Source organism: Saccharomycopsis crataegensis (assembly GCF_037102585.1).
Source record: "Saccharomycopsis crataegensis DNA, jcf7180000000098, whole genome shotgun sequence".
Lineage (NCBI taxonomy): Eukaryota > Fungi > Ascomycota > Saccharomycetes > Ascoideales > Saccharomycopsidaceae > Saccharomycopsis > Saccharomycopsis crataegensis.
This window is the reverse complement of record NW_027043838.1, coordinates 1,054,656-1,076,454: the sequence shown is the minus strand read 5'-3', so window position 1 is coordinate 1,076,454 and position 21,799 is coordinate 1,054,656. Positions and strand designations below refer to the sequence as shown.

Here is a 21,799-nt window from a genome sequence, read left to right as displayed (position 1 = left end):
GTCTTCCATTATAAAAAATCATGTCATGAAATATCTTCATTATTTTTGAACAAGTTAAGTCGTAGCATCATGCTCTTCATTTTTATCTTCAACAACCTTATTCAAGCGTTCCACTTCATCAACCAAACTTTGAATGTATTGACTTGCCAATTCCACCGTAGTTGCCTTAGAAGGAACAGCTACACTGCTTGTAAGCTCTTCAGGGATCAACAACGCAAGATCATGAATAGCAATGTTCATTCTATCACGACGGCCCTTCTCAGCTTCACGATGAGAGGATTTCTTTTCTCCGGCGGCACTAGTGTCCAGTTTAGAATTAGAATTGTTCAAATTGAGTTTGAACTGCAGCTGGTGAGCAATAACGGAATCCATAATTGTTTTGTTACCACCGGATTTCTGCTTATAGGTCTTGAATGACGAGAAAGGAGTGGAAGTTTGAATAGCTTTTTTAGACGAGCTTGTAGAACTCGATATAGATGAAGATGATGCTTTTCTAGTCACGCCAGCCCTATCTGATTTTGCAATCGAAGCAGGAGTGGCAGCCGAAGCTTGGAATGTTATTTCTTTGATCATTGATTTGGAGGTCTTTTGTTTAGAGTTTTGGCTGGTTTTTTCATGTAGATCATTGTGGTTACTATGCTGAAATTTTAAGTTCATGAGAGTGGCTGGGGTTGCTGGTTTACTGTTGTTATTATTGATATCTGTGCCAGTACCATTCACCTGCGATTGCGAGTGTTGGAAAAGGCTGTTGACACTAGTTTGGGACCCGTTCACCGAAGCAGAGTATAATTGTTGAGCTTCGTTAACCTGCTGACCCAAGAAGTCATCACCATTGAAAGCGTTATCGATACCAATGTTTGTACCAATAGAATTATCAGGCAAGCTGAAGTTCTCGAGGCGCTGCAAATCAAGATCGATATTCTGAGTGTCATTTTCCAAGACATGGGTGTTAACGTTGGGACGGCGGCTTGCATTAACGGCACCAACATGAGCGCCTGCCCTAACGATTGGAGAATGGGTTGCTTTGATAATTGGCGAGTTGTTCTTGCTCGATGGTTTGGTTTTGAGAATTCTTCCTTTGGATGAGGTCCGGGTGCTTCTTTTTGATGCTGCAAATGACGCAGTTTTGGATTTTTGACGGGGGTTTGCCAGTGGTTCCTCACTCAATTGCAAAAGGGTTTTTGGCGATGGATGATTCATTGGATTGATTGCTGGGGAAGTTAGTGGGGTGAAGAACTCATCACGGGTATTATGGAGTGCCGGAGCATGATCATCCAACATCATCGACTCTAAAGGGGTCATTGCCGGGGATATTAACGGGGTGAAGAACTTATTTTGGTTATCTATTGCGAAAGCACTAGTGGCATTGGCATCATAAGGAGTAGAATAGGCCAGAGCAACCGGGTTCCTATTATTAGCGTACGATTGAGATAAATCCAAAGATTTGGGAGTGTGTTGTAACCGGACTTTCATCATGTTATTATCGGCATTATTTAGGGTTTTGTTGGTCGTCGTCGTCGCTTGAGCGTCTTGTGGGTTGTAACCGAAATCCGACCATTTTTGAATATCAAGTATACTGTTTAGTAAGTTATTATTACCGTTCAAAGAGGACATATAGTCATTAGTGGCAGGCTCATCTTTGTTTTCCGAAGAATCCACATGATGATGATGGTGGTGGTGATGTATTATTGTCGGTCCCCGGGAATCTTTAAGTAGTTTCTGTTCAGGATCATCTTCATTAGGGGTACTATGGTTGGTACTACTGGCATGAGGCTCGAGGAACCCGAGATTGTTGTCCAAGGGCGAGAAGTTTTCTGACGGGTTGAAATCAATCCAGTTGGTGTCCATGATATTTGGCGGAATGGGCATCGGTGTTTTAGTGTGCTGCCTGTCAATGCCAAGTTGCTACTGACAGAGTAAAGAGGGAAAAAAAAAAAAAGGATTAGGGTTTTGAGAGTTAGCTCTTGGAGTGAGCGATGAAGAATTATGAAAATCGCGGTGTCTTCGAGGAAATCCAAAATTTTTAGACAAGAAAAAAAAAAAAGTAAAATAATAACAGTGAGAACTGGGTATTTTTAGTCATAATTTACGATGGAGTAGAGATTTTTTTTTTCCTACTAGCAGAGCACTCCCATATGAAAGCACACCACTCGACGGTACCAGGTTGGTGGATACACGTGTATTGCCCCATTTGGGAAGCCCGCATGATGCATGCATATATGTGATGGAATGTCAGATTATGCATATATCGCATGATAAATAACAGAATTGCATAGCCCGTTGAATACTTACTTGTTGTAATTGTAATTATTATCAATAGTAACAACAATGTAATGTTTCAAGGGAATGTAATTGAAGTGCAAAATGAATAGTGTATAAGATGCATAAACAAAACTAGCAGGAAAATTTTATGGACTGATGAAAAAAAATAAAAAATGAAAAATAATAAATAATTAATAATGATAAAAATGATGGTTCTATTTCTACCCAGAAACAAAAAATCAGATCAAAATCAGCGAAAAAAAAAAGGGAATAATAAAACAAAAAAGGGTGTAATATGTCAGGTATTATATTTTTCGCTTATGCTCTATCGAGAACAATATGTGGTGGTATATTATTAATGTGTCATGTCACACTCTCCAATTGATGTACATTAATTAGCATTTGTGAACCAAAGGATCATAGAACAGTGCCTGGAGCATAATGTTTCTCTTTTTTTTTTTCTTTTTTATTGTTGTTCAATTCCCATCGAAAAGTTGCATCATGACATATATCATGGCAAACCCACCAAAAATCACCAAGAACACATCAAATGCTCGAGAAAGTCTAGTTTTACTAACAGCCTTATAATGCAACATTGGAGGATACATGTAAACCAATGGGATACAAGCAAAACAACCGATAAATGAGACAAACTTGTCAAGGTTAGCAGAACCGTAATAGGCAATAATGCAACAGGTGATCACAATACTAGAACGCATGGCATTTTTACACCACTTGATACGCAAACTCTTCTTCCCACCGCAGCTTCTACCAAACACCTTATTTTCAACGATTTTGATAACTGGGAAGAGTTGAAGTGGAGCGGAAAGAAGAATCGCCACTGAATAGAAAAGCTGCACAGAATTCACGAGAATCAGGTCCTGTGGAAGATTAAGAATGATCACAGTATTTGTTGCATCACCGTAAGTCCAATAACAAAGCAGACCAATAACAAGCATGAGAACCGTCACAGTAACGATCACCGCAAACAAAACTTTTGGGAATTTGTGAGGTTCAATCATAGACTCTTGGATTGGAATAATAAGACCAATACCTTCAAAAGCAAAGATAGCAACCCCAATAAAAAGGGACCAGGAGCTAGAGTTAAAATTAGCAATAGGGGCCGGTCCATTTGCAGCAAGATCAGCTAATGTGTAATAGACAATCACTGCAAGGCCAATGAAAATGAAAAAGTTGGCAATGAGCGAACTAAGGGAAAGTTTAGTAATATTTCTAACAAGTGAAAGAGGAACAAATATAAAACATTGCGCAATAATCAAATGAAGGATTTCCAACTTGATGTTGAAAAGATTAACAAGGAATGCTTGCAAATTTGTAGAAGTGAAAACCAAATATGCCGCCACAAACCCGAGTTGGGATAAAACAATAGAGAAAATGATGAGGAATTTCATAGTTTTACCGTATAAAAGGGTACCCATCTCACCAAAGGACGAGACTCTTGTGGCATCTTTTGTACGCACAAGAATATAATAACACCAAAATGAATAAATGGCAAAGAACATCAAAGTAAAAACTGAAAAGAGCAAACCACCATTATAGAAAGCTTTAGGAAGAAAAAGAACGCCAGTCCCCACAAAACTCTTCAAAAGCAAAAAGAAAGCTTTGACCGGAGTAGCAGTACGGGTGACGGTAGTTGAAGGTTGCGCAATAGATCGATAATCGTCTGATCTACCTCGATCACCCAACAATGGGGCGTTTTCTTCATCAAGTATCTTGGAGCTCGACAAGGTGCAAGTTTGATAATCATCATCTTCAAGTGATTCACCAGCAAAATGCCCATAAATGCTCAAAAATTCCATGAAATTTCTTGCCAAAAACGGTGGGAGTTCGACTTCTCCGGGATCTTTATTAATTTTTTTAAATTCTTCTCTTTTTCTCTTAACAATAAACTCTCTTCTGAACCCACCTGGAACGTTCAATCCACTGGCCAGAGATCCACGTCTTTCAGAAAACGAAAAGGAAGACGAACGTCTAATGCGATGGCCCCCACTCCTCACACTGCTGGCACTAGAGTTAGTACTGGCATCAATGGCATTAGTATTATTGGTATACTTGTACAAATCTCGGGACATGTCACCACCAGGTAAATGTAGACCAGTATTTTCTGCAACCAAGTGCTTGTGCACTTCATTAATCAAGTCGAAATCACTGGTATCCACCCCAAAGTTCGGGATATCTAAATTGTCAAGGTCCGAAGGTGTGCCACTGCGGTTAGGGATGATATGAGTGTTGCCTCCCAAAGCCGAAAGAGACGGGGCTGGAGGAGTGGCACCCAGGCCACTATTCAACGAAAATACTGAGTTCAGAGAAGGACTTTGATGGAGCATTGAGTTTATCACCGACATCTTTGTTTTGTCATTTTGTTTGAGAAACGAGTCTGACTTTTTTAGAGGCAGGGATACAAGTTTCGCAGTAGTACTTTGACGACGGGACTGTGGGGTGATCGGGATATTTCCAGAGGATGAAGAGAAAGTTCTCTGGTTAATAGGTGGCGAGGGCCTGGTAGAAGAAGAAGGTGTTGTGGCGGTCATTGTTAGATAAGCGATATGTTTTTTTTATCCACGCGACTGTTTCTGGTTATCTTCTTCTGTCAAAATAGCCTTTGCAATGATAAACAGCAACGATAGAGAGAAAGAGCAGTTGGATTGTTTGAATGACCCTTAAACGATGGAAAAAGCGCAAACTGCGAACGAGCGATGATAGTCAAGAAAAAGAATGGTGTTCTGCTATTCAGGAAGATAAGGCGATGATGAGTCGCAGGCGACCAGAACAAAAAAAATCCAATGCGCCGTTTTGGTCACGTGAAACACCTACCATCGACTGGCTGGTACGCTCCTTCCTTTCGGGGATATATCTCCAGATACCATTATTATTATTATTATTATTATGCAAGATCATTGAGATGACATTGTCGCTAATAGAGTATCAGTATGCTTGATGGGTATCATGATTATTGTACATCCAAAGGTATCGTAGGGCATTCCTGAAGGATTTGATTGTATAATATGGAGTGTTCTTAATCTTATTTCCGAGAAGTAACCAAAATATCGAAAGTTGTGGTAGGATGAAAACTCCACTTCTTTGATTTTCTTTCTGGCAAAGGGTCTACGAGAGTTTTAGGCCATTTAGCCACTATTAAGTTTGAGGAGTATCTTTATGTTCAAGTTGTGCAATAAGTTTACTAGAGCACTGTCCTCGATAATGTGAGATAATAACAGTTCACCGTATTATAGAATATGATCATAATCCACGGCATCCCACACTTTGTTCTGCTACTCTCCTCTGTGTTGTTCCCTCCTCCTTTGGTATTCAGTGCCATTCGACACTGTTAGACATACCGTTATCAAGGCATCTGCTGCACTACCAGGCCTTTTTGCAACTTGGTGGTAACAAACTGAATAATCTTCAAGTTCACGTCTGAGATCCTCAATATTCTTTCAACGTGTCCACTTTTAAAAATCAAAAATTACACTCCATGAACACTTACCATACATACATAAATATTTATAACAAAGAACAAGACTAACTAACACAAATAGAGAAACAGAAGCAACATGAATGGGTTTAAGCATCAACAAAAAAAAATCCAAACCACAAGATTTTATCAGATATTTATCAAAAGCATCTAGTAAAAACTATTTTCGGAGCCAAAAGTAAAAACGACAAAAATATGTAGGAAAATAACAAAATCAAACAAAACAAAACAAAACAGTCAATGAATGGTTTAAATAAATGCTAATATTGCTCTATAAGAGGTTATAGAGAACTCACAGTGAACCGTCATAATGTTTTTCAGATGCGGAAAGAAAAAAAAGTCACTTGGACATAAAGTTAACTAATAATTTCTATTATTCAACATGTCGAATGGGTGATCGGTAGGATAAGGAGCGGTCGAGGCGCGTTTTGTAGCAGAGCCAATGCCTTGATTACTCTGATTGTTGCTTCCAACTTCTCCACCAATATAAGTGGTCGGGTTGGTATCTGTGATTCCTCTATAGCTGTCATTCAAAGGAGCCGCGGTTGGTCTATTATTGGCAAAGTTTGATGAAGTTGGGTTATTAGAACTCCCTGTGTACGCATCATGGATTACAGAGTAACCAGAAGCAGGGGCGGTACCACCATAACTGGCAGGTTGTCCACCGTAATCAGAATTGTTGGTATAATTGTAACCAGTATTTTGAGCATATTGCTGGCCATAGCCGGTACCTTGAGCATTGTTCAGGGTATAACCGTAACCTTGGGTATTGCCATAGTCACTATTAATGTAACCACCAGTGGTGTTTCCATAAAGGCCTTGTGAATTATTTCCGGTTTCATCATCAATATTCACACTTTCTCTTATTACTCCTGTCTTCTTTGGGTTCACTCCACCTTGTGACACATTGTAAGCGTTAGCGTTAGCAGCAATAACTGAAGCAGGTAACTCATTGATCCCATCATCTTGAGCAGTTTGTGTACCAGATCCCTTAAGGTTTTGCATTGGAATCTCTTCATCAAATGGATTATTAGACGCACCGTACGGCTTACTGTTTTGCAGAGCAGAAACGCTTGATGATTTAGGTTTTGAGAAGGCTTGAGAAGGAAGGGGAGCTGCGAGCAACTCAGGGACCTCTTTCGCATAACCATAATTGTCTGGAGAGTTATAACGGTTGTAGCTTGGAGGGGCATTGTACATCGGGGCAGGATTATACATTGGAGCAGTATTATACATTGGAGCGCCTGGAGGTTGGTAACCTTGTTGAGCATTCTTGTTAGAGCCACCACCACAGCAGCAAGAACCGGCCTTCGAAAGACAGCAGCAGAAGGATGAAATACAAGTGACACCACAACAAAGACAATTAACTATACTGCTTATCACCCAAAACACTAAGAGACAGGCAATAACGATGAGGACGATGGCGACGATCTTGCAGGTATGGTTGGCCATGCAAGTGTCCCATGATTTGAATGATTCGGCAGTAGATTCCACTGAAGAAAGACCTCGTGGGGAAAGCTGCGAGGCTAAAAGACCGGATGGACAAAACATACTCTTTCTTCTTCGTCTTCTTCCTCTTATTCTTCTTCTTATTCTTCTTGGGTATGATCAGGCGGAGGCAGATAGCCTGTTTCATCATCAGAAAACATTTTCTGGTTGCACAGCCCTGGCGACATAAAAAGGAAAATCGGTGCATCAGCCTCGAATTTGAACCAGTGTAATATCATGGGGTCAATAAATATAGAGCAGCAAAAACAACAAGAACAGCGATGTCCCAGCCTCGGAGATACTTAGCCCTAAATGACTTTGTCGATGCCCTTCAGGCATTCCCTCAGGACATTGTCCGCCAGTTCACTTTGCTAAAGGAAATCGACGCCAAATGCGTGTCAAACCAGCCGGAACTCAACCATCACATTTCTAAGTTCATGAAAGAAAACAACAAAGAAAATTCGAGTGTAAACGAGAAAGTTAGTGATTTGACCGTCGTTAAAGATATATTGCTAAGTAATCTTCCGTGCTACGAAGAGAAAATGACGATTGCCAATTTATCCACCGATCTTGTCGCCAAACATCTTGATCGCATCAACCACGCTCTTGAAGCGGTTATCAACCATGAAATCCCCAAAATAGTGAAGTATGGTCCAAAGAATCATCCAGCAGTAATCCTGGACGCCAAATTACCTGAAAATAAGTCGGCCCAAAGTCAGAGAAGTGAGTCACGAAGGGAGGCCATTGCCGCGCGCAAGGCAGCCACCACCACTGGATCCAATAACAACGCAAATTCCAACAGCCCAACGGTTTCTACCAATAGTACAAATGGAGGAGCAAATAATAATACCGGACGCCCAGGCCCTCGCCGTGAAGGTACACCAGCGGGACGCAAACGGAAACCACAAGCCCCAGCCAAATCTGTAGGTGTTGCGCAAACTAGAACAGAAGAGCCAGCACCAAAGAGACAAAAACCTAGCTCCAAAAGAACATCGAATGCAATTTCCGCTACGGTTACAGTGGCCCCAGTTCATGCGTCGCCTCTGCCTGTGCCTCATAAGGAGGAAGAAGAGGAAGGGGTCAATGACGTTTATTGTGTGTGTCAACAGGTATCTTTTGGGGAAATGATTGGGTGTGATAATGACAAATGTAAAATACAATGGTTTCATTTACAGTGTGTTGGTTTAAGTAGCCCTCCAAAAGGAACATGGTACTGCGATGACTGCAAAAAGCAGTATGGCATGAAATGAGTGGTAGTTTAGGTGTACTATATTCGGTTTTAAATAAACCTTTTTTTTTTGCATTTCTTCAATATTTGTGGGGGTTCTTACAATAATCTTTTTTTTATAGTATAATTTTATTTTCAATTCTTTGTACTTCTCTATCATATTATTAAAAGTGTTATCTTACGATGTCTGCGCTGCCTAACATTTTGCGTTGCGAGCCCGCCAGCCACCCATTTTAGCAAAAACAACAAAATCTGTTGATACAAATTTCGGTTCTGCAAATAGCTGGAGATAGCATTCTTGAGTATCATCAGTCACACGAAAGGAACATTCAATGTCTGGAGTACGTATTATTGACTTCCAGTTATGAGAATCAACACGAAAAAAGAAAGGAAAGAGAAAAAAGAAAAGAAAAAACACTCTTTATTGTGGACCAGTCTGAAAGGGACAAAACATTAACATATAACCAGTCTATCAGAGAATACAAGCTTGTTGTTGTGGGTGGCGGTGGTGTTGGTAAGTCTGCTCTTACCATTCAGCTTATTCAATCTCACTTCGTTGATGAATATGATCCTACTATCGAGGACTCGTACCGTAAACATTGTATCATTGATGATGAGCCCGCCCTTCTTGATGTCTTGGATACTGCTGGTCAAGAAGAATATTCTGCCATGCGTGAACAATATATGCGTACCGGTGAAGGTTTCCTTTTAGTCTATTCTGTTACCTCTCGTTCTTCATTCGAAGAACTTACCACTTTCTACCAGCAAATTCTTCGTGTTAAAGACTCTGACTTTGTTCCGGTGCTTCTCGTTGGTAATAAGTGTGACCTTGAAGATGAAAGACAGGTTAGTTACGACGAAGGGCTTGACTTGGCAAAACAGTTCAATTGTCCTTTCTTAGAAACCTCTGCCAAGCAGAAAATTAATGTCGAAACCTCTTTCTACGGATTGGTGAGAATTATCAAAGAGCAATACCAGGCTGCTGTTGGAGCTTCCGCTGCCAGCCAGACTGTGCAAGAAAATGAAGAAATTCCATCTCCTCCAGTTGCCGTTGCAGATGCAACAGCTTCTCCTCAATTTGCCCTGGAAAACCATAAAGATAAAAAGGACAGTAAATGTTGTATCATAATGTGAGGCTAGATAGCCGGAATTCTGGGAGTCATTTAGATAAAGGGACGTTTAATATTTTACTTACTCCTAATCAGCAAACACTTAATGTATCAATAATCACACGTCTTTGTGTGCTTGCCTATGAAAAATAAAGACTAAAATAAACTCTCCGCAGATGTTTTAACTCTTCTTAGTTTTACTACTAGTTTTGATCACCTTTTAATCCCGTTGTTCTTTTTCTCTTTTTTTTTTTCTTGCCTTCTTCATTTTGTTATTGTAATCATCATTTATCCTTTTTTTTTTTTTTTTCATTTTCCAATTAGCTTTTTGTCATTCATTCTCCCTACTTTTGTTGTTATTTTATTAATATACTAATTTCTAATCATCAAAATTCTAATATTTAGGAACCAATAGATCTACGTTTTAAGAAAAAGGATTTTCTATTTCACTATTGTTGACTATTTTTGATATTTTCATGTGATACACTATCAATTGGTGTACTTGACTTAGTATATTCTTTTTGAGGATTCAAAAAGAGCTCAGAACGCACACTATTATTATCTTGGTGTTGTCAAATGATATATTTGACTACGAGAATTTCAATTTTGGGTATTTTTCAAAACTTAAAAGCCACCAAGTAGATTGAGATTTTCAATATTATTTGAGTTCTTGTTGGCTTTATACATGAAAATCAATGGAGACCTACAACCGCAACTCGAACTGGACCGAAACGACAAAAAATAAAAAAAAATAAAAATTGAATTCATTAAAATACACAATTAGCAAAGATAAAACCGCATAAACCCATATGCCCCAAGATCCAATAGCTCAAAGTTTTGCTGCTAAACCAATCTCAGATTGCATAAAGGAAAAACATAAATTAACCATTTCGTTTTGCACAAAGACCAAATCCATCACATAAGCCTATATTTCGTGCGCCTCTTTTAATTGATGAAATGGTACACAATAAAATGAAGAATCAAACTAGCAAATATATAATCGCCTATTGCCCTTTCCGCAGTGATACCTTTGAATTTATCTCTATTGGCATCACTGTATTGTAAACGTAAACTAATAGTCAACACAAATTGGCCCACAGCCCCAATGAACCCAGATAAGAAGGCATTGAATGGGAAGTTACCAGCCACGAGAACAAATAAGAATTGTATGGCCCCCAATAAAACGAGGAAAAGACAGAAGGTGTCGATTAAAAGAAGTTTTGGTGACGATTGGAGAGTTTTGAAATAATTGGTGAAAGTGTTGACCACCGAACTCGAAAGGTCCTTTATGAAGTGGGAATTGATGGAAGAATTGCTTCCAGACGCAGCGGCAGCAGCACTAGCGACAGAGGGCTTGGAAGCGACTTTCTTGGGTTGGGTCTTTGGCTTCATTATTGCTCTTTTCTATGGTGTTGGGAATCTTCACAGTAATAATACGACCAGACACACCCACGATAGACAGAGCGCATTTTGACAACGTGTGGAAAAAAAAAAAAAAACTCCCATATTAAATATGTGCACGTGATCGCGGCGACAATTGCTTAGCCAGAAGAAAGCGTTGAGTAATAATAATATTGAGTCCATTCCAGAGCCCTCTAGCAGCTACATATCACTCAGTGGAAGTGGAAGCTTTATTTCAATTTCCGGTCGTTGTTCTTTTGTTTTGTTTTTGTTTTTCGCTGCCATGTCATACCATCCTTCGAAAGATATTTCTCAGGTGCAAGCCCCGCAAATACCGAGAGACCAAAAAGTAAATGGTGATCATGATGATGATCATGATGATGAACGCATAACAATAGATGAGATCAACCAACAACAATACCAAACCAAAGTATCGCAGAGACTCCTGTGCAAAGCTCCATCAAATATTATCAATATTTCTCTGTCCCCGATGCAAAAAGTCATCCCTCCTCTAAATTTCTGCCCGGTGGAACGTCACTTGTATCGCTCTGGCCAGCCCACGCCTCTAAACCACGGGTTTCTTAAACAGCTCGATATTCGAAATATCGTCTGGCTTGCTGCTGAAGATCCTAGCGATGATTTCCTCGAGTTTGCTGATAATAATGACATTGCGGTTCACTGCATTGCCGACATGGGCGATGGAGGAGCAAACCCATGGGATGGGCTCAGTGAGAACCTGATCACCCAAGCACTAAGAATTATCACCAATAAAGATTATTATCCAATATTAGTGTGTTGTGGTATGGGTCGCCATCGTACTGGGACAGTGATTGGCTGCTTGCGTCGTTTACAAGGTTGGAATTTGGCCAGTGTTAGTGAAGAATATCGACGATTCACTGGTTCCAAAGGAGGAAGAATTTTAGTGGAACTTTTGATAGAAGCCTTTGATATGCTGAGTATTCCTATAGATGAAAGCATGGCACCTGAATGGTTACTATCCCAATAGATAAAAAAAAAAAAAGGGAGGGGAGGGAACAAATACAGGATAATGTATACTTCAAGCGGTTTGTTTACATGATACGCAAATATATTATTTCGAGAAATTACCAGGGACCAAACCAACTTTTGTCTTCATTGCACATTAATATATCACAAAAACCTAACTGAGACTTATCGTCAATGTTTACCAAATCTGTATATGTAAATATATACACCACTACTATATATATATGTATGGATTCCGTATTTTGTCATTACATCACAAGTTTAAAAAATATATTCACACTTCATTTATTAGCTCAAGCCGGCTTGTTATTTACAAAAAAATAAATGATCCCTTATTCGCTCTTATTCTCCTGAGGTTTAGATATAGTGGCCTTTGCCAATTCGACTAATGAATTCTCTCCTGATAAAATCGCTTTTCCAATAAAATCAGAGGCAACTCCTTTACCCTTTATCAAGTTAACTGCGCCCACGGTGGCGAGAATAGTATCGAATAATACCACATTCTCACCATTAACGGCTGGATCGGTGATCATTAAGTTTCTATTTCTCCAGAATATATCCTTTTCAATTCCTGGGATATTAAGTCTGGTAAATTGTGCAAGCACACTCTTGTGTAACAATCTCTTTGATAAAGTACCACCCAAAACATCAACATTCAATCCCTCCACAGAAGCGCCTTCAGAAGCTTCGGATTCAATCAAGTGAATTGCAGAGATTTCTTTCAACAAATGGACCCCAAAGACAGATAATTTTTCATTGAATGGCTTTTTACCATGAGCAAAAGACTTGTGGGTCAAGACTTGTAGCAATACTTTGTCATCGATCCCTTCCACAGAGTTCTGGGATAAGTAGTTCTTCAAGTTAGAGATGATTGGGGCCATTCCAGTGGCATTCTCAGGGTACCGACGTCCACTGGAGGACACCAAATAATCAGCAGGATCCCTGAGCATCCCACGGACTCGTGAACCAGTATTAACCAAGGTACGGCGAGGTATTATTTGAGTGGTTGAGCCATTGAATGAGCGGACACCAAGAAGTCGTATACTGTTCATTCTGATTTATTTCTCTTGAATAAGTGGTCGGACGATCTAATATTTTATTTGACTGATGCCGATAATGAGTTGGATGATTTACCGTTGTTCTTCTTCACACAGAAAGGAAATGCACACACAAAAAGAAAAAAAAATCAAAGAATAAGAAGAAGGAAAAAAGAAAGCAATTACTGATAAGCCGGTCTTTCTCTGTCGTCACTTATTAATCCCAAACAACACCAATAATGTCTAAAGTGTTGATTTTCGATTTTTTCAGTTGAGAAATTTTTCGCCAAAAAAAAAAAAAAAAAAAAAAAAGGGTTAACTGCACTGGTCAGAGCGATGGTGCTTGTGCCTCCTCAACATCAATAATTAAAATGATGGGCAACAAACTTGCAAGTTCAGAAATTTTTCTATGACTTAACGAGAACTGCTCTCACAAAATTTCTTTTTATACATGTTTTGATGGGTGACCGTCCAAGCTGTCTTCTACTTTCCTTTTTCATTCCCTATTACTGAATAAAATCTCAAACTATTTTATTTTTCCTTTTACTCTAAGACATATATAATGCATGGTATATATGATATTAAATAGGAATTATGACTATTATCGTACCGTGGACTCAATAGCAATCATTTCCCAATCAACATAATCCCTGTTGTGGTCAAACTGGATCATAAGCTGTTGAATGTCTGTCCAAGCTTCTTCCGTCTTTGCTAATTTTTCAATTAGAGGGGTACCTTTTCTCGTGCAATAACACATAAATTTTTCTGTGCTATTTAAGAGAATATAGAAGGCTAGATGATTATATCTTTTATTTACACTATCGATTAAACTTGGCTAAAGTTTCTTAATTCGGGCATTTTCTATTGAATTTAGGAGTATCATTGCACAATCTTGTGAGAAAGTTATAGTATTTTAATTTACCTATTAGAAAGACAGGCATAAAGTGCCCGGCTTGCATGTTATTTAGAACCTCTGTGACTCGTTAATATAAAAATCATATGTATATTCATATACTGTCGACAATTACCTCTCGTGAGAATATACCCGCAGTAAAGGAATGATAAGTGATTTTGGGTAGATAGATATCATTAAAATTATAATACTGAAAAGGAGTACATGTGCAAGAAAAAAAAAGGCATTATTGGGATGGTGAAAAAGAAGATAGTTATTTCACGATTTTCATAGGAAGTTGTTTATAAAAATTCAAAAGAAATAAGAGCCTTTTGTTGCCCGTCTATTATACATATACAACTAAATTTCTGAAATAAAGACAGCATAAACTTGATATCTGAATCATATATTATTTTACTCTACAAATGCATTTTCTTTTTAAATGTTATGACTTATTTAATAACTTTCAAGGCGTGTTTAGTAAATGAAAATGCGATAATTATATTCTAATATACTACTGATTAGTATAGAACAGAAAACTACTCCCTTCAGTGGAGAAGAATTATTATGCGAAGAACTCACCAACAATCCTTTGCAAGCTAGAGTATACCTTACTTTGAAGAGTAGATACACTACAACAATTGATGACTTACCACCATTTGTTAATTATTTAATATAAAAATGACACAATAGTATTAGCTAAATAGATTGACAATATAGATGTAAACAAAAAAATGATGACAATAATAATAATAATAATAAAGTAAGATAATAAAAGTAATAATGATAATAATAAACAACAGTGAAAAATTGGAAAAGGCTATCATGACAACAAAACAAAAATAAAAAGCATCGAGATTAGTTGGACAAAAAAAAAACATGTATATGTCATGAAGGTAGGCAACAAAATTAAAATTAAAATGAAATCAGGTTGATGACGACAAAACAGAAGTGCAAGTAACCATAATAATAATAAAATGTGTAAATACATAGAAGGGACCAAACAAAGTGAAAAAATCAAGTGTAAATAAGAATAAGAAATGATAAGATCAATGAGCATTGTGATCTCCCTGACATGCAAAAGGACAAAAATAAAAAGATAAATAAATTAAAACCATAGAAGTAAACAACTAATGTGACACAAAATTGATGATAATTACCAGAAAATAGAAAAGGGAAAAAAATAATAATAATAACAATCAATCCTCAAGAAACAACAAATAATGCTAGCATAATGAAATGATAATATGGCACATGATGGAATGGGAAAAAGAAAAACAAATAAATGAAGTAGCAAAATAACACATCTGGAAACTGAAAATGGGAATGTTCAAGCTAATGAGGCTTGATTTGTGATTGTGCTCAAAAGTCCAATATTGCCATTATTCTGTGACTGTTGTTGAGTGTGAGAAAGCTGTTGGTGGGATTGGATTTGTGCTGAAGATGGAGGTTGTTGTTGGGTTTGCTGTTGAACGAGAATGTGCTGTGGGGTTTGTGGGATTTGTTGAGGGACAGGTTGCTGTTGTTGGTAGCTTGGATTATAACCTTGGAAATTATTGTTATAATTTGAGCTACCTCTTCTCTGGCCTGGGCCTCTAACACCTAATGGATTTTTAGAGAAACTCAATCTGATACCACCCTTATTGGATTGCATACCACCAGGTCTAGGAAGCTGGCTACCATACAATTCTGCCAAAGCTCTGGTAGCATAACCAACATCATCAAATTCAACAAAACACATAGGACCATGCGAATGTGAGCTACCATTACCATTACTGCTTGGAGCCTTTGTCTTGAAGGAAAGACGTCTGAACCCTTTCTGAGGGGAAAACAAGGCTCTCAATTCAGCCTCGGTGGCATCTGGAGGCAAATTACCGACATATAGAGTATTACATGGTGGATTTTGATCCGCTGGATTAGATGGTAGAGGAAGTCTAGCTAATAGAGACAAATCAACACCACTAGGAGCAGCACTGCCAGGAGCAGTAATAGGGGTGTTAGGATTAGTTCCTGGATTAGTATTATTAGGTCCAAGATTAGTGTTCACATTCAAGCTAGTAATATTGGGGTTTGGTGGTGATGAGCTTTTATTTAATCCACTCACCACATTATTTTGTTGCGGCACCATGATAGGCTGAGCGGATTGTTTTGCACCATTAGGAAAAAATGACGAACTTGTTCTTCTAGTATTTGAATTATTCTCACCAGAACCCCATTCAAAACCAATAGGCGTTGGTGGTTGAGTTGACAAGTTTGTGCCCAAATTATTAATGATTTGATTATTTTCTTGAATATTAGAACTAACATTTCCCCCGACGTTGTTGACACTATTACCATTACTATTCCAAGGGTCCCTCACCAATTGCTCATATTCCCTAGCATCGGCTTGATTTTCCATCATAATTAATGACTTGCCAGCATTTCCAGTCGTGGGAGTTGTTGGAGGTAACTCGACCGGGCTAGAAATATTTTCAGTAATCAGATTGCTAGTGAAATCACCGTTATTAAACAAAAACCTTGATCTGGTGGCTGCCTTTGAGTTTGAATGTCTTTTTGGTAAAGTGATTTGTTGAGATGGATACAATGGACTTTGGGAGGAGATCGCTTGCGGGGACGATAATGGCAAATTGTTTGCCAACGAATTAATATTAACACTTGGGCTCATTAGTGTGGCGCTTGAAGGAATATTGTTATTAGCATTCGACTTTTGGTTCTTGGCCTGTTGTATATAGCTGGTTAGTTCATCAAAATCAACCTTAACTGGTAAATAATTCAAACCAAAGATTTTTTTTCCATCTAAAATTGAGGCGACTCTTGTGGCCTCACTGATTGATGAAAATCTGGCATTAATCACCAAGTTATTTCCTTGTTCATAGAATAAATCAGCTCCATTAAAATCACTAGCCAAACTGAAGATTGCAGACACTTCTCTTGAGGTCAAGTCGAAGGGTAAGTTTCTTAATTTCACTGGAACCCCTGGACCTAAACTAAGATTATTTTTTTCATTTATCTCTGATTCATTTGGCCCAGAAGTGTTTAATGATAGCTTAGTTATTGAATTCATCAAATTACTCGAACTATTTCCCAAGCTATTTATTGGCGAGCCATTAACATTACCAATGAATGATGATTTTCTTGAAGATGGTTGTCCATTCAAAGTTGGCGACAAGTTTATTGAATTTCCCATTTGTGACAAGTTTGGTGGTGGATTAAAAATTGCAGTTCCAGTATTCAACTTTGGTAACTGCTGATTTAGCAGCATTGGCTTTGATCCAAGACTTCCCGTACTATTATTAATTTTACTATCTCTTTGGTATGGCGAGTTGTTTAGAGAGTTATCCATAACCTCAGCATTTAACTGTGGTGTTTGAACGCGGTCTGAAGTAGTATCAGACAAATTTGTTGTTGAGTTGTTGTTGCTATTATTTTGAGACATTTTCACAATGTAACAATATTTATAATAACTTTCAATAGAACTTTTCTCTCTCGCTTTTTTTTTTTGTTTGTTTTTCAAAACAGATTAATGGCACAATGTGGAAGACCAGTAGACAAGAATATGATAACTCAGTTATTGAATCCAGATTCAGATGATTCACAATACTCGACTAATAAAATTGACGATGAGTTCAGAAATAATGGTAACGAAAAATAAGAAGCACAATATTGTAATTTCGATGATAAACAAATAAACAGAAGGAAAAAAACACACTAATGTACACTTGGTGGGAGTTGATGGGCGGTACTGGTTAGCCTAAGAAAAGAGAAACAGAGGCAACAGAAGAAAACTTAACTTAAACAAATAATAGGACACCTATATGAGCTTCTTTGGCCTAGTGTCTCGTAATGAAAAGGCAATAATGCTTGGTAGTTATTAGGCAAACAATAAAAAAAAAAAAGATTCTCCAACTATCACAGAAAGTTCATCTAGAGGAAAGGCAGTCGGTTAGGTCAACAAAAAGAAAATAACCACAGATATTTCTCAACAAGACAATAGGACCGCTTAGTGGTTGATGTATTCCTTCAAGATTGGTAAGTACTGCAAAGCGGTGTGTAGATATTTAGACGAGCTGCTGATAGTCCGAGTGAAGGGAGTAAAGGTGATGATGTATGGTATCCTTGGGACTGTTATACAAAATTAATTGATTTTTTTTTTTTTTTTTCTTTGATTTTCGGGGGGTTCAAGAGGCAGAAAAGCTGTGGGAGTAGCAAAAGCGAAAACTAAGTGGCTGGCGGGTAAACGGGGGTGACAGGCACATTTGCCCGATTGGGAGACGGGTGGCAAATCGCTCGACATGACGATGACGCAGATATGGTGTGACATTCACGTGGATACGTTAAACGGGGAGAAGAGCCCATTACTGTGGATACTTACTTACTAACTTACTTACTGGTACAGTGTGATAATAATTATCATCATATTAAAAATACATAGTTAAAAACGCTTAAAGAATAGACATTTGGTTGACCCAGGCAATCACCTTCTTCTGGGTATCTTCATGAGCAATTTCTTTTGCTGCTAAGTTGATAATTTCATTGTTAACAGCAAGAAAACTTGACTGGTATTTTCTCAAAGTGGTTTTCAATAAACCAGTACCTGCGAGATATTTCCATTTGAGATCGTAGACAACGGCATTGGTTTCGATTTCTTCGATTTGCGGGGCATTGACAACATCGGTAAGCGAATCTGCTGCTTTCAAATCCTGCAATGCTTTGTTCAACAAACTAAGGAATTTCTCAGCCACCATTATAGACTCTTTTGCATCTGTAATCTTGGAAACAACATTGAAGAAAATTTCAATGGCCATTGAATTCGTCAAAATCACACAGTCGTCATTGTCCTCAAAGAGAAATTGAATAATGGCTTTGTTTGATAACAATTTCAACTTCAATAAAAGTTCCAAGATGAGAAAACCATTTTGTGGGGCGTCATTCCAATAACGCAAAACTGCCCTCACAATACATAATTCCCTGGCAAGAAGCTCCTCGGTATCCACCAATGGTTGATAGTTTGTGATGTAGAATTCCTCATAGTTGAAAGAGTCATTAAGATCCACAAGTTCTTTCTTGTCAATTGGTAAACCAATGATCTTCTTAACTCTGAGATTATTTTTTGTAATGAAACTTTCAAAATGGGACACAGATCTGGAAGATGAAGAACAAATTGATTGGAAGAAAAGGTTGAGTAGAAATTTCTCCTTTGATTCCTTAGTAGCTAAGTTATCATCTGATTTCAATTTTTCATCAATTTTATCAAAGAGTTCCCAAAATTGCTGATCATTGCCACCGCCTTCACCTTCAAACAATTTCACAATCATTGTTGCTTCTTCAAAAAATGGGAGCGAAGGGTCTTCCACAAATTTCAATGGCGGTTTTTCAACATTTTGAGTGGTAATTAATTCTTTCAAACTATTTTCGTTGACGACTTCATAACCACCATAAACCTCTTTATCATAACTATGAACCTTTTCAACAGTATTCAATAAGGAAGTGTTCAAATATTTGCCGAATTCTGCACTTTCATTTTCACCAAAAGTGTTGTAGATATTACTTTTAGAAGACAAACTAACTTCTTTCAGGATCAAGTTTTTAAAAACAAATTTTTTTGGACTAAACTTGCTCAAACTCAACTGTTCACTTCGACTTTTCCACTCAGGCCACTTCCATTTAAATCCAAAATTGCTCAATTGAAATGACATCCAATCCAAATATCTCAATCTTAATTCAAAATCTAAAGATGCAATATTATTGAACAAAAATCTAAATGGTTTACCGAAACTTGGCGCCATACCAGCAGGGATATTTTCACAGGCATAAGCCAAAACACTATAGTAATACACCGGCAAAGTCTGAGAGGATGGCAAATGAAAAATTAATGATAAAATATTCTTCACAACAATTTGCTCAATGGACCAAGTAGACTTCTTTGTCTCTGGGCTGCCATCCTCAATACTTGCATTATTGTTATGAATCACAATCAAGTCATTCAAAGAAGAGTTAACAGGGGCAAACAAATCAGCTTTGAAAAATGATTTCAAGGAAAATAATTGAACATAAACTAACGATTTATTATATTCTAATGCCTCGACAATATCTTGTATTAAATCCTTGAATAACAAACCCTCATAAGATGTATCTTTTGGGAACGTTTCAAAGTCATCATTTGGTGGGAAGAAATTGCACAACAATCTTGGAGTTTTCCATAGAGAGTCAATTTTACCGTTGCACATTTCCATCTTTGCTATTTTTTTCATCATTTCAATTGATGGGAATGAAAGCTGGGGAAAGTTGTTCAAGTCTAACAATTCACCATTCAAACCAGCTTCAATTCCAGGCCTAATGAGAGCTTCATAATCAGGGAATAATTTTCCCAAGACAATATTGTAGTTATCTTTTGCGACATCCTTAATAACTGGCAAGATAGTGTTAACAAGTGGCTTTGATTGTCCTGGTAAAGCGGCATCTTCAGATGGGTTGAATGCGCAAACTAAATCAATCGCAATTGAATCAACGATTTTAAAGTCTTCTGCCTTTTTTATTATCTTTTCATCAATCGACGCCTTGAATTCCTCGTCACTGCTATTGAAAACTGTTAAATATGGAACAGAAATTAAAACACCATAATACAAAGATTCAGCCAAGGGGCATCTTTCACTTGGAAATTCATTCTGTAAATTAATGGCAACTTCTAAGGTTTGCTCAAAAACCTTCAACACTGATTCCTTGTTGATTATAGGTGTTAAAGTAGCGAGGAATCTTAATACTAATTTGAATTTGTTGAAGGATCCAGTATTATTAGATTCCCCACCCACAAGTAATTCTGGGAACTTTTCTTCCTCATCACCTTCATCTCCTCTAGGATTGAGCGAAAGAATTGATGATGTTAAAAGGTCTAAACATTTTTGGTGAAAAAACTCTAACACAAACTTCCCAATGGCTTGATTACGCGCGTTAGCAATTTGAACCAAACAACTCAACATCAACAACTTATGAGGTTGCTCCGTAAGAACAGTGAAGATTGTGGTTAAGCAGTTGTTTCTGAAATAATCCTCCTGTGTGAATTCCACAACAAATGGTGCTGCAATATGGTTCAAGTTGTTGAGTAGTAACAGTAAATCATAGTTATCACCAATTTTGCTTATATCTCTACAAACATTGATTGTAACCCTCTCAATAGGAGAAAGTGGTTCAAATCTGGTTTGATAACCTCTTCTGTTAGGATGGAATCTTTTTTGTGGATAGTGACGTTGTTGTGATGGACGGCCATTGTATCTTTCACCATCTCTTGGGCCATCTCTTGGACCATCTCTTGGACCATCTCTTGGACCATCTCTTGGACCTTCCCAATGATTGTCGCCTTGTGGTTGCCAATGATCGCCGCCTTGGGGCTCCCAATGGTTACCGTCATCAAACCTTCTCTTTCTATTGAAACTCATATTTTCAATAGACAAAGCTTTCAATCGTTGCTGGAAGTCTGTGTTTTCAATATGAAAGTTATTTAATTTTGCTTCAAAATTTCATATTAAATTTCCACTCTCATGTCTCACCGGGTAAGTGCATTTTTGACATGCTTGAAAACCCTATAGATGCAACAATAATTATGCCATAATTACAGCGAATATTGAACTATTTATTTATATATCTTCTTAGAGTTATCTAGATTGGAATGATAACTGAAATTGGGTGAGTTATAATATTTCATTTTCTAAGGCAATCAAAAGCAATACAAGCAAGGTGAATGAAAATATATATAAAGGAGTGTTGACACAAAATACCTTTTTATTTACAAGAGAAAACTACCAGATATATACATATATGTACATGTAAGCTATCTCACTTCATTTTTATAAGTTACTCTATTTTTTTTTTCAATTGCCTATTTCT

General features: G+C 37.7%; 11 protein-coding genes across 11 annotated transcripts; 4 read left to right on the top strand and 7 right to left on the bottom strand. All coding sequences in view use genetic code 12, as the record gives it.

Moving 5' to 3' along the window:
- Positions 1-54: 54 nt before the first annotated feature.
- Positions 55-1,869, bottom strand: PHO4 (phosphate-sensing transcription factor PHO4; the record flags this gene model as incomplete). The annotated part of the gene is made up of 1 exon (XM_064999730.1): positions 55-1,869. The coding sequence occupies one exon, from the start codon at positions 1,867-1,869 to the stop codon at positions 55-57; it is 1,815 nt and encodes a 604-aa protein (XP_064855802.1).
- An 869-nt stretch (positions 1,870-2,738) lies between these two features.
- AVT4 (Avt4p) lies at positions 2,739-4,814 on the bottom strand (the record flags this gene model as incomplete). The annotated part of the gene is made up of 1 exon (XM_064999729.1): positions 2,739-4,814. One exon carries the CDS (start codon positions 4,812-4,814, stop codon positions 2,739-2,741), a length of 2,076 nt encoding a protein of 691 aa, XP_064855801.1.
- Positions 4,815-6,118: 1,304 nt separating this feature from the next.
- On the bottom strand, positions 6,119-7,309 carry PIN2 (Pin2p; the record flags this gene model as incomplete). The annotated part of the gene is made up of 1 exon (XM_064999728.1): positions 6,119-7,309. One exon carries the CDS (start codon positions 7,307-7,309, stop codon positions 6,119-6,121), a length of 1,191 nt encoding a protein of 396 aa, XP_064855800.1.
- A 218-nt stretch (positions 7,310-7,527) lies between these two features.
- PHO23 (Pho23p) lies at positions 7,528-8,496 on the top strand (the record flags this gene model as incomplete). Its single annotated transcript, XM_064999727.1, has 1 exon — positions 7,528-8,496. One exon carries the CDS (start codon positions 7,528-7,530, stop codon positions 8,494-8,496), a length of 969 nt encoding a protein of 322 aa, XP_064855799.1.
- Positions 8,497-8,806: 310 nt separating this feature from the next.
- On the top strand, positions 8,807-9,608 carry DASC09_061420 (Ras family protein; the record flags this gene model as incomplete). The annotated part of the gene is made up of 2 exons (XM_064999726.1): positions 8,807-8,815; positions 8,943-9,608. The coding sequence occupies 2 exons, from the start codon at positions 8,807-8,809 to the stop codon at positions 9,606-9,608; spliced, it is 675 nt and encodes a 224-aa protein (XP_064855798.1).
- A 920-nt stretch (positions 9,609-10,528) lies between these two features.
- Positions 10,529-10,975, bottom strand: OST2 (dolichyl-diphosphooligosaccharide-protein glycotransferase; the record flags this gene model as incomplete). Its single annotated transcript, XM_064999725.1, has 1 exon — positions 10,529-10,975. One exon carries the CDS (start codon positions 10,973-10,975, stop codon positions 10,529-10,531), a length of 447 nt encoding a protein of 148 aa, XP_064855797.1.
- Positions 10,976-11,267: 292 nt separating this feature from the next.
- OCA1 (putative tyrosine protein phosphatase OCA1) lies at positions 11,268-11,990 on the top strand (the record flags this gene model as incomplete). The annotated part of the gene is made up of 1 exon (XM_064999724.1): positions 11,268-11,990. One exon carries the CDS (start codon positions 11,268-11,270, stop codon positions 11,988-11,990), a length of 723 nt encoding a protein of 240 aa, XP_064855796.1.
- Positions 11,991-12,321: 331 nt separating this feature from the next.
- On the bottom strand, positions 12,322-13,041 carry MRPL15 (mitochondrial 54S ribosomal protein mL57 MRPL15; the record flags this gene model as incomplete). The annotated part of the gene is made up of 1 exon (XM_064999723.1): positions 12,322-13,041. One exon carries the CDS (start codon positions 13,039-13,041, stop codon positions 12,322-12,324), a length of 720 nt encoding a protein of 239 aa, XP_064855795.1.
- Positions 13,042-14,365: 1,324 nt separating this feature from the next.
- Positions 14,366-14,597, top strand: DASC09_061380 (uncharacterized protein; the record flags this gene model as incomplete). The annotated part of the gene is made up of 2 exons (XM_064999722.1): positions 14,366-14,391; positions 14,444-14,597. The coding sequence occupies 2 exons, from the start codon at positions 14,366-14,368 to the stop codon at positions 14,595-14,597; spliced, it is 180 nt and encodes a 59-aa protein (XP_064855794.1).
- Positions 14,598-15,248: 651 nt separating this feature from the next.
- DASC09_061370 (mRNA-binding protein) lies at positions 15,249-17,354 on the bottom strand (the record flags this gene model as incomplete). The annotated part of the gene is made up of 1 exon (XM_064999721.1): positions 15,249-17,354. The coding sequence occupies one exon, from the start codon at positions 17,352-17,354 to the stop codon at positions 15,249-15,251; it is 2,106 nt and encodes a 701-aa protein (XP_064855793.1).
- A 1,006-nt stretch (positions 17,355-18,360) lies between these two features.
- Positions 18,361-21,351, bottom strand: STO1 (Sto1p; the record flags this gene model as incomplete). The annotated part of the gene is made up of 1 exon (XM_064999720.1): positions 18,361-21,351. The coding sequence occupies one exon, from the start codon at positions 21,349-21,351 to the stop codon at positions 18,361-18,363; it is 2,991 nt and encodes a 996-aa protein (XP_064855792.1).
- Positions 21,352-21,799: the final 448 nt, after the last annotated feature.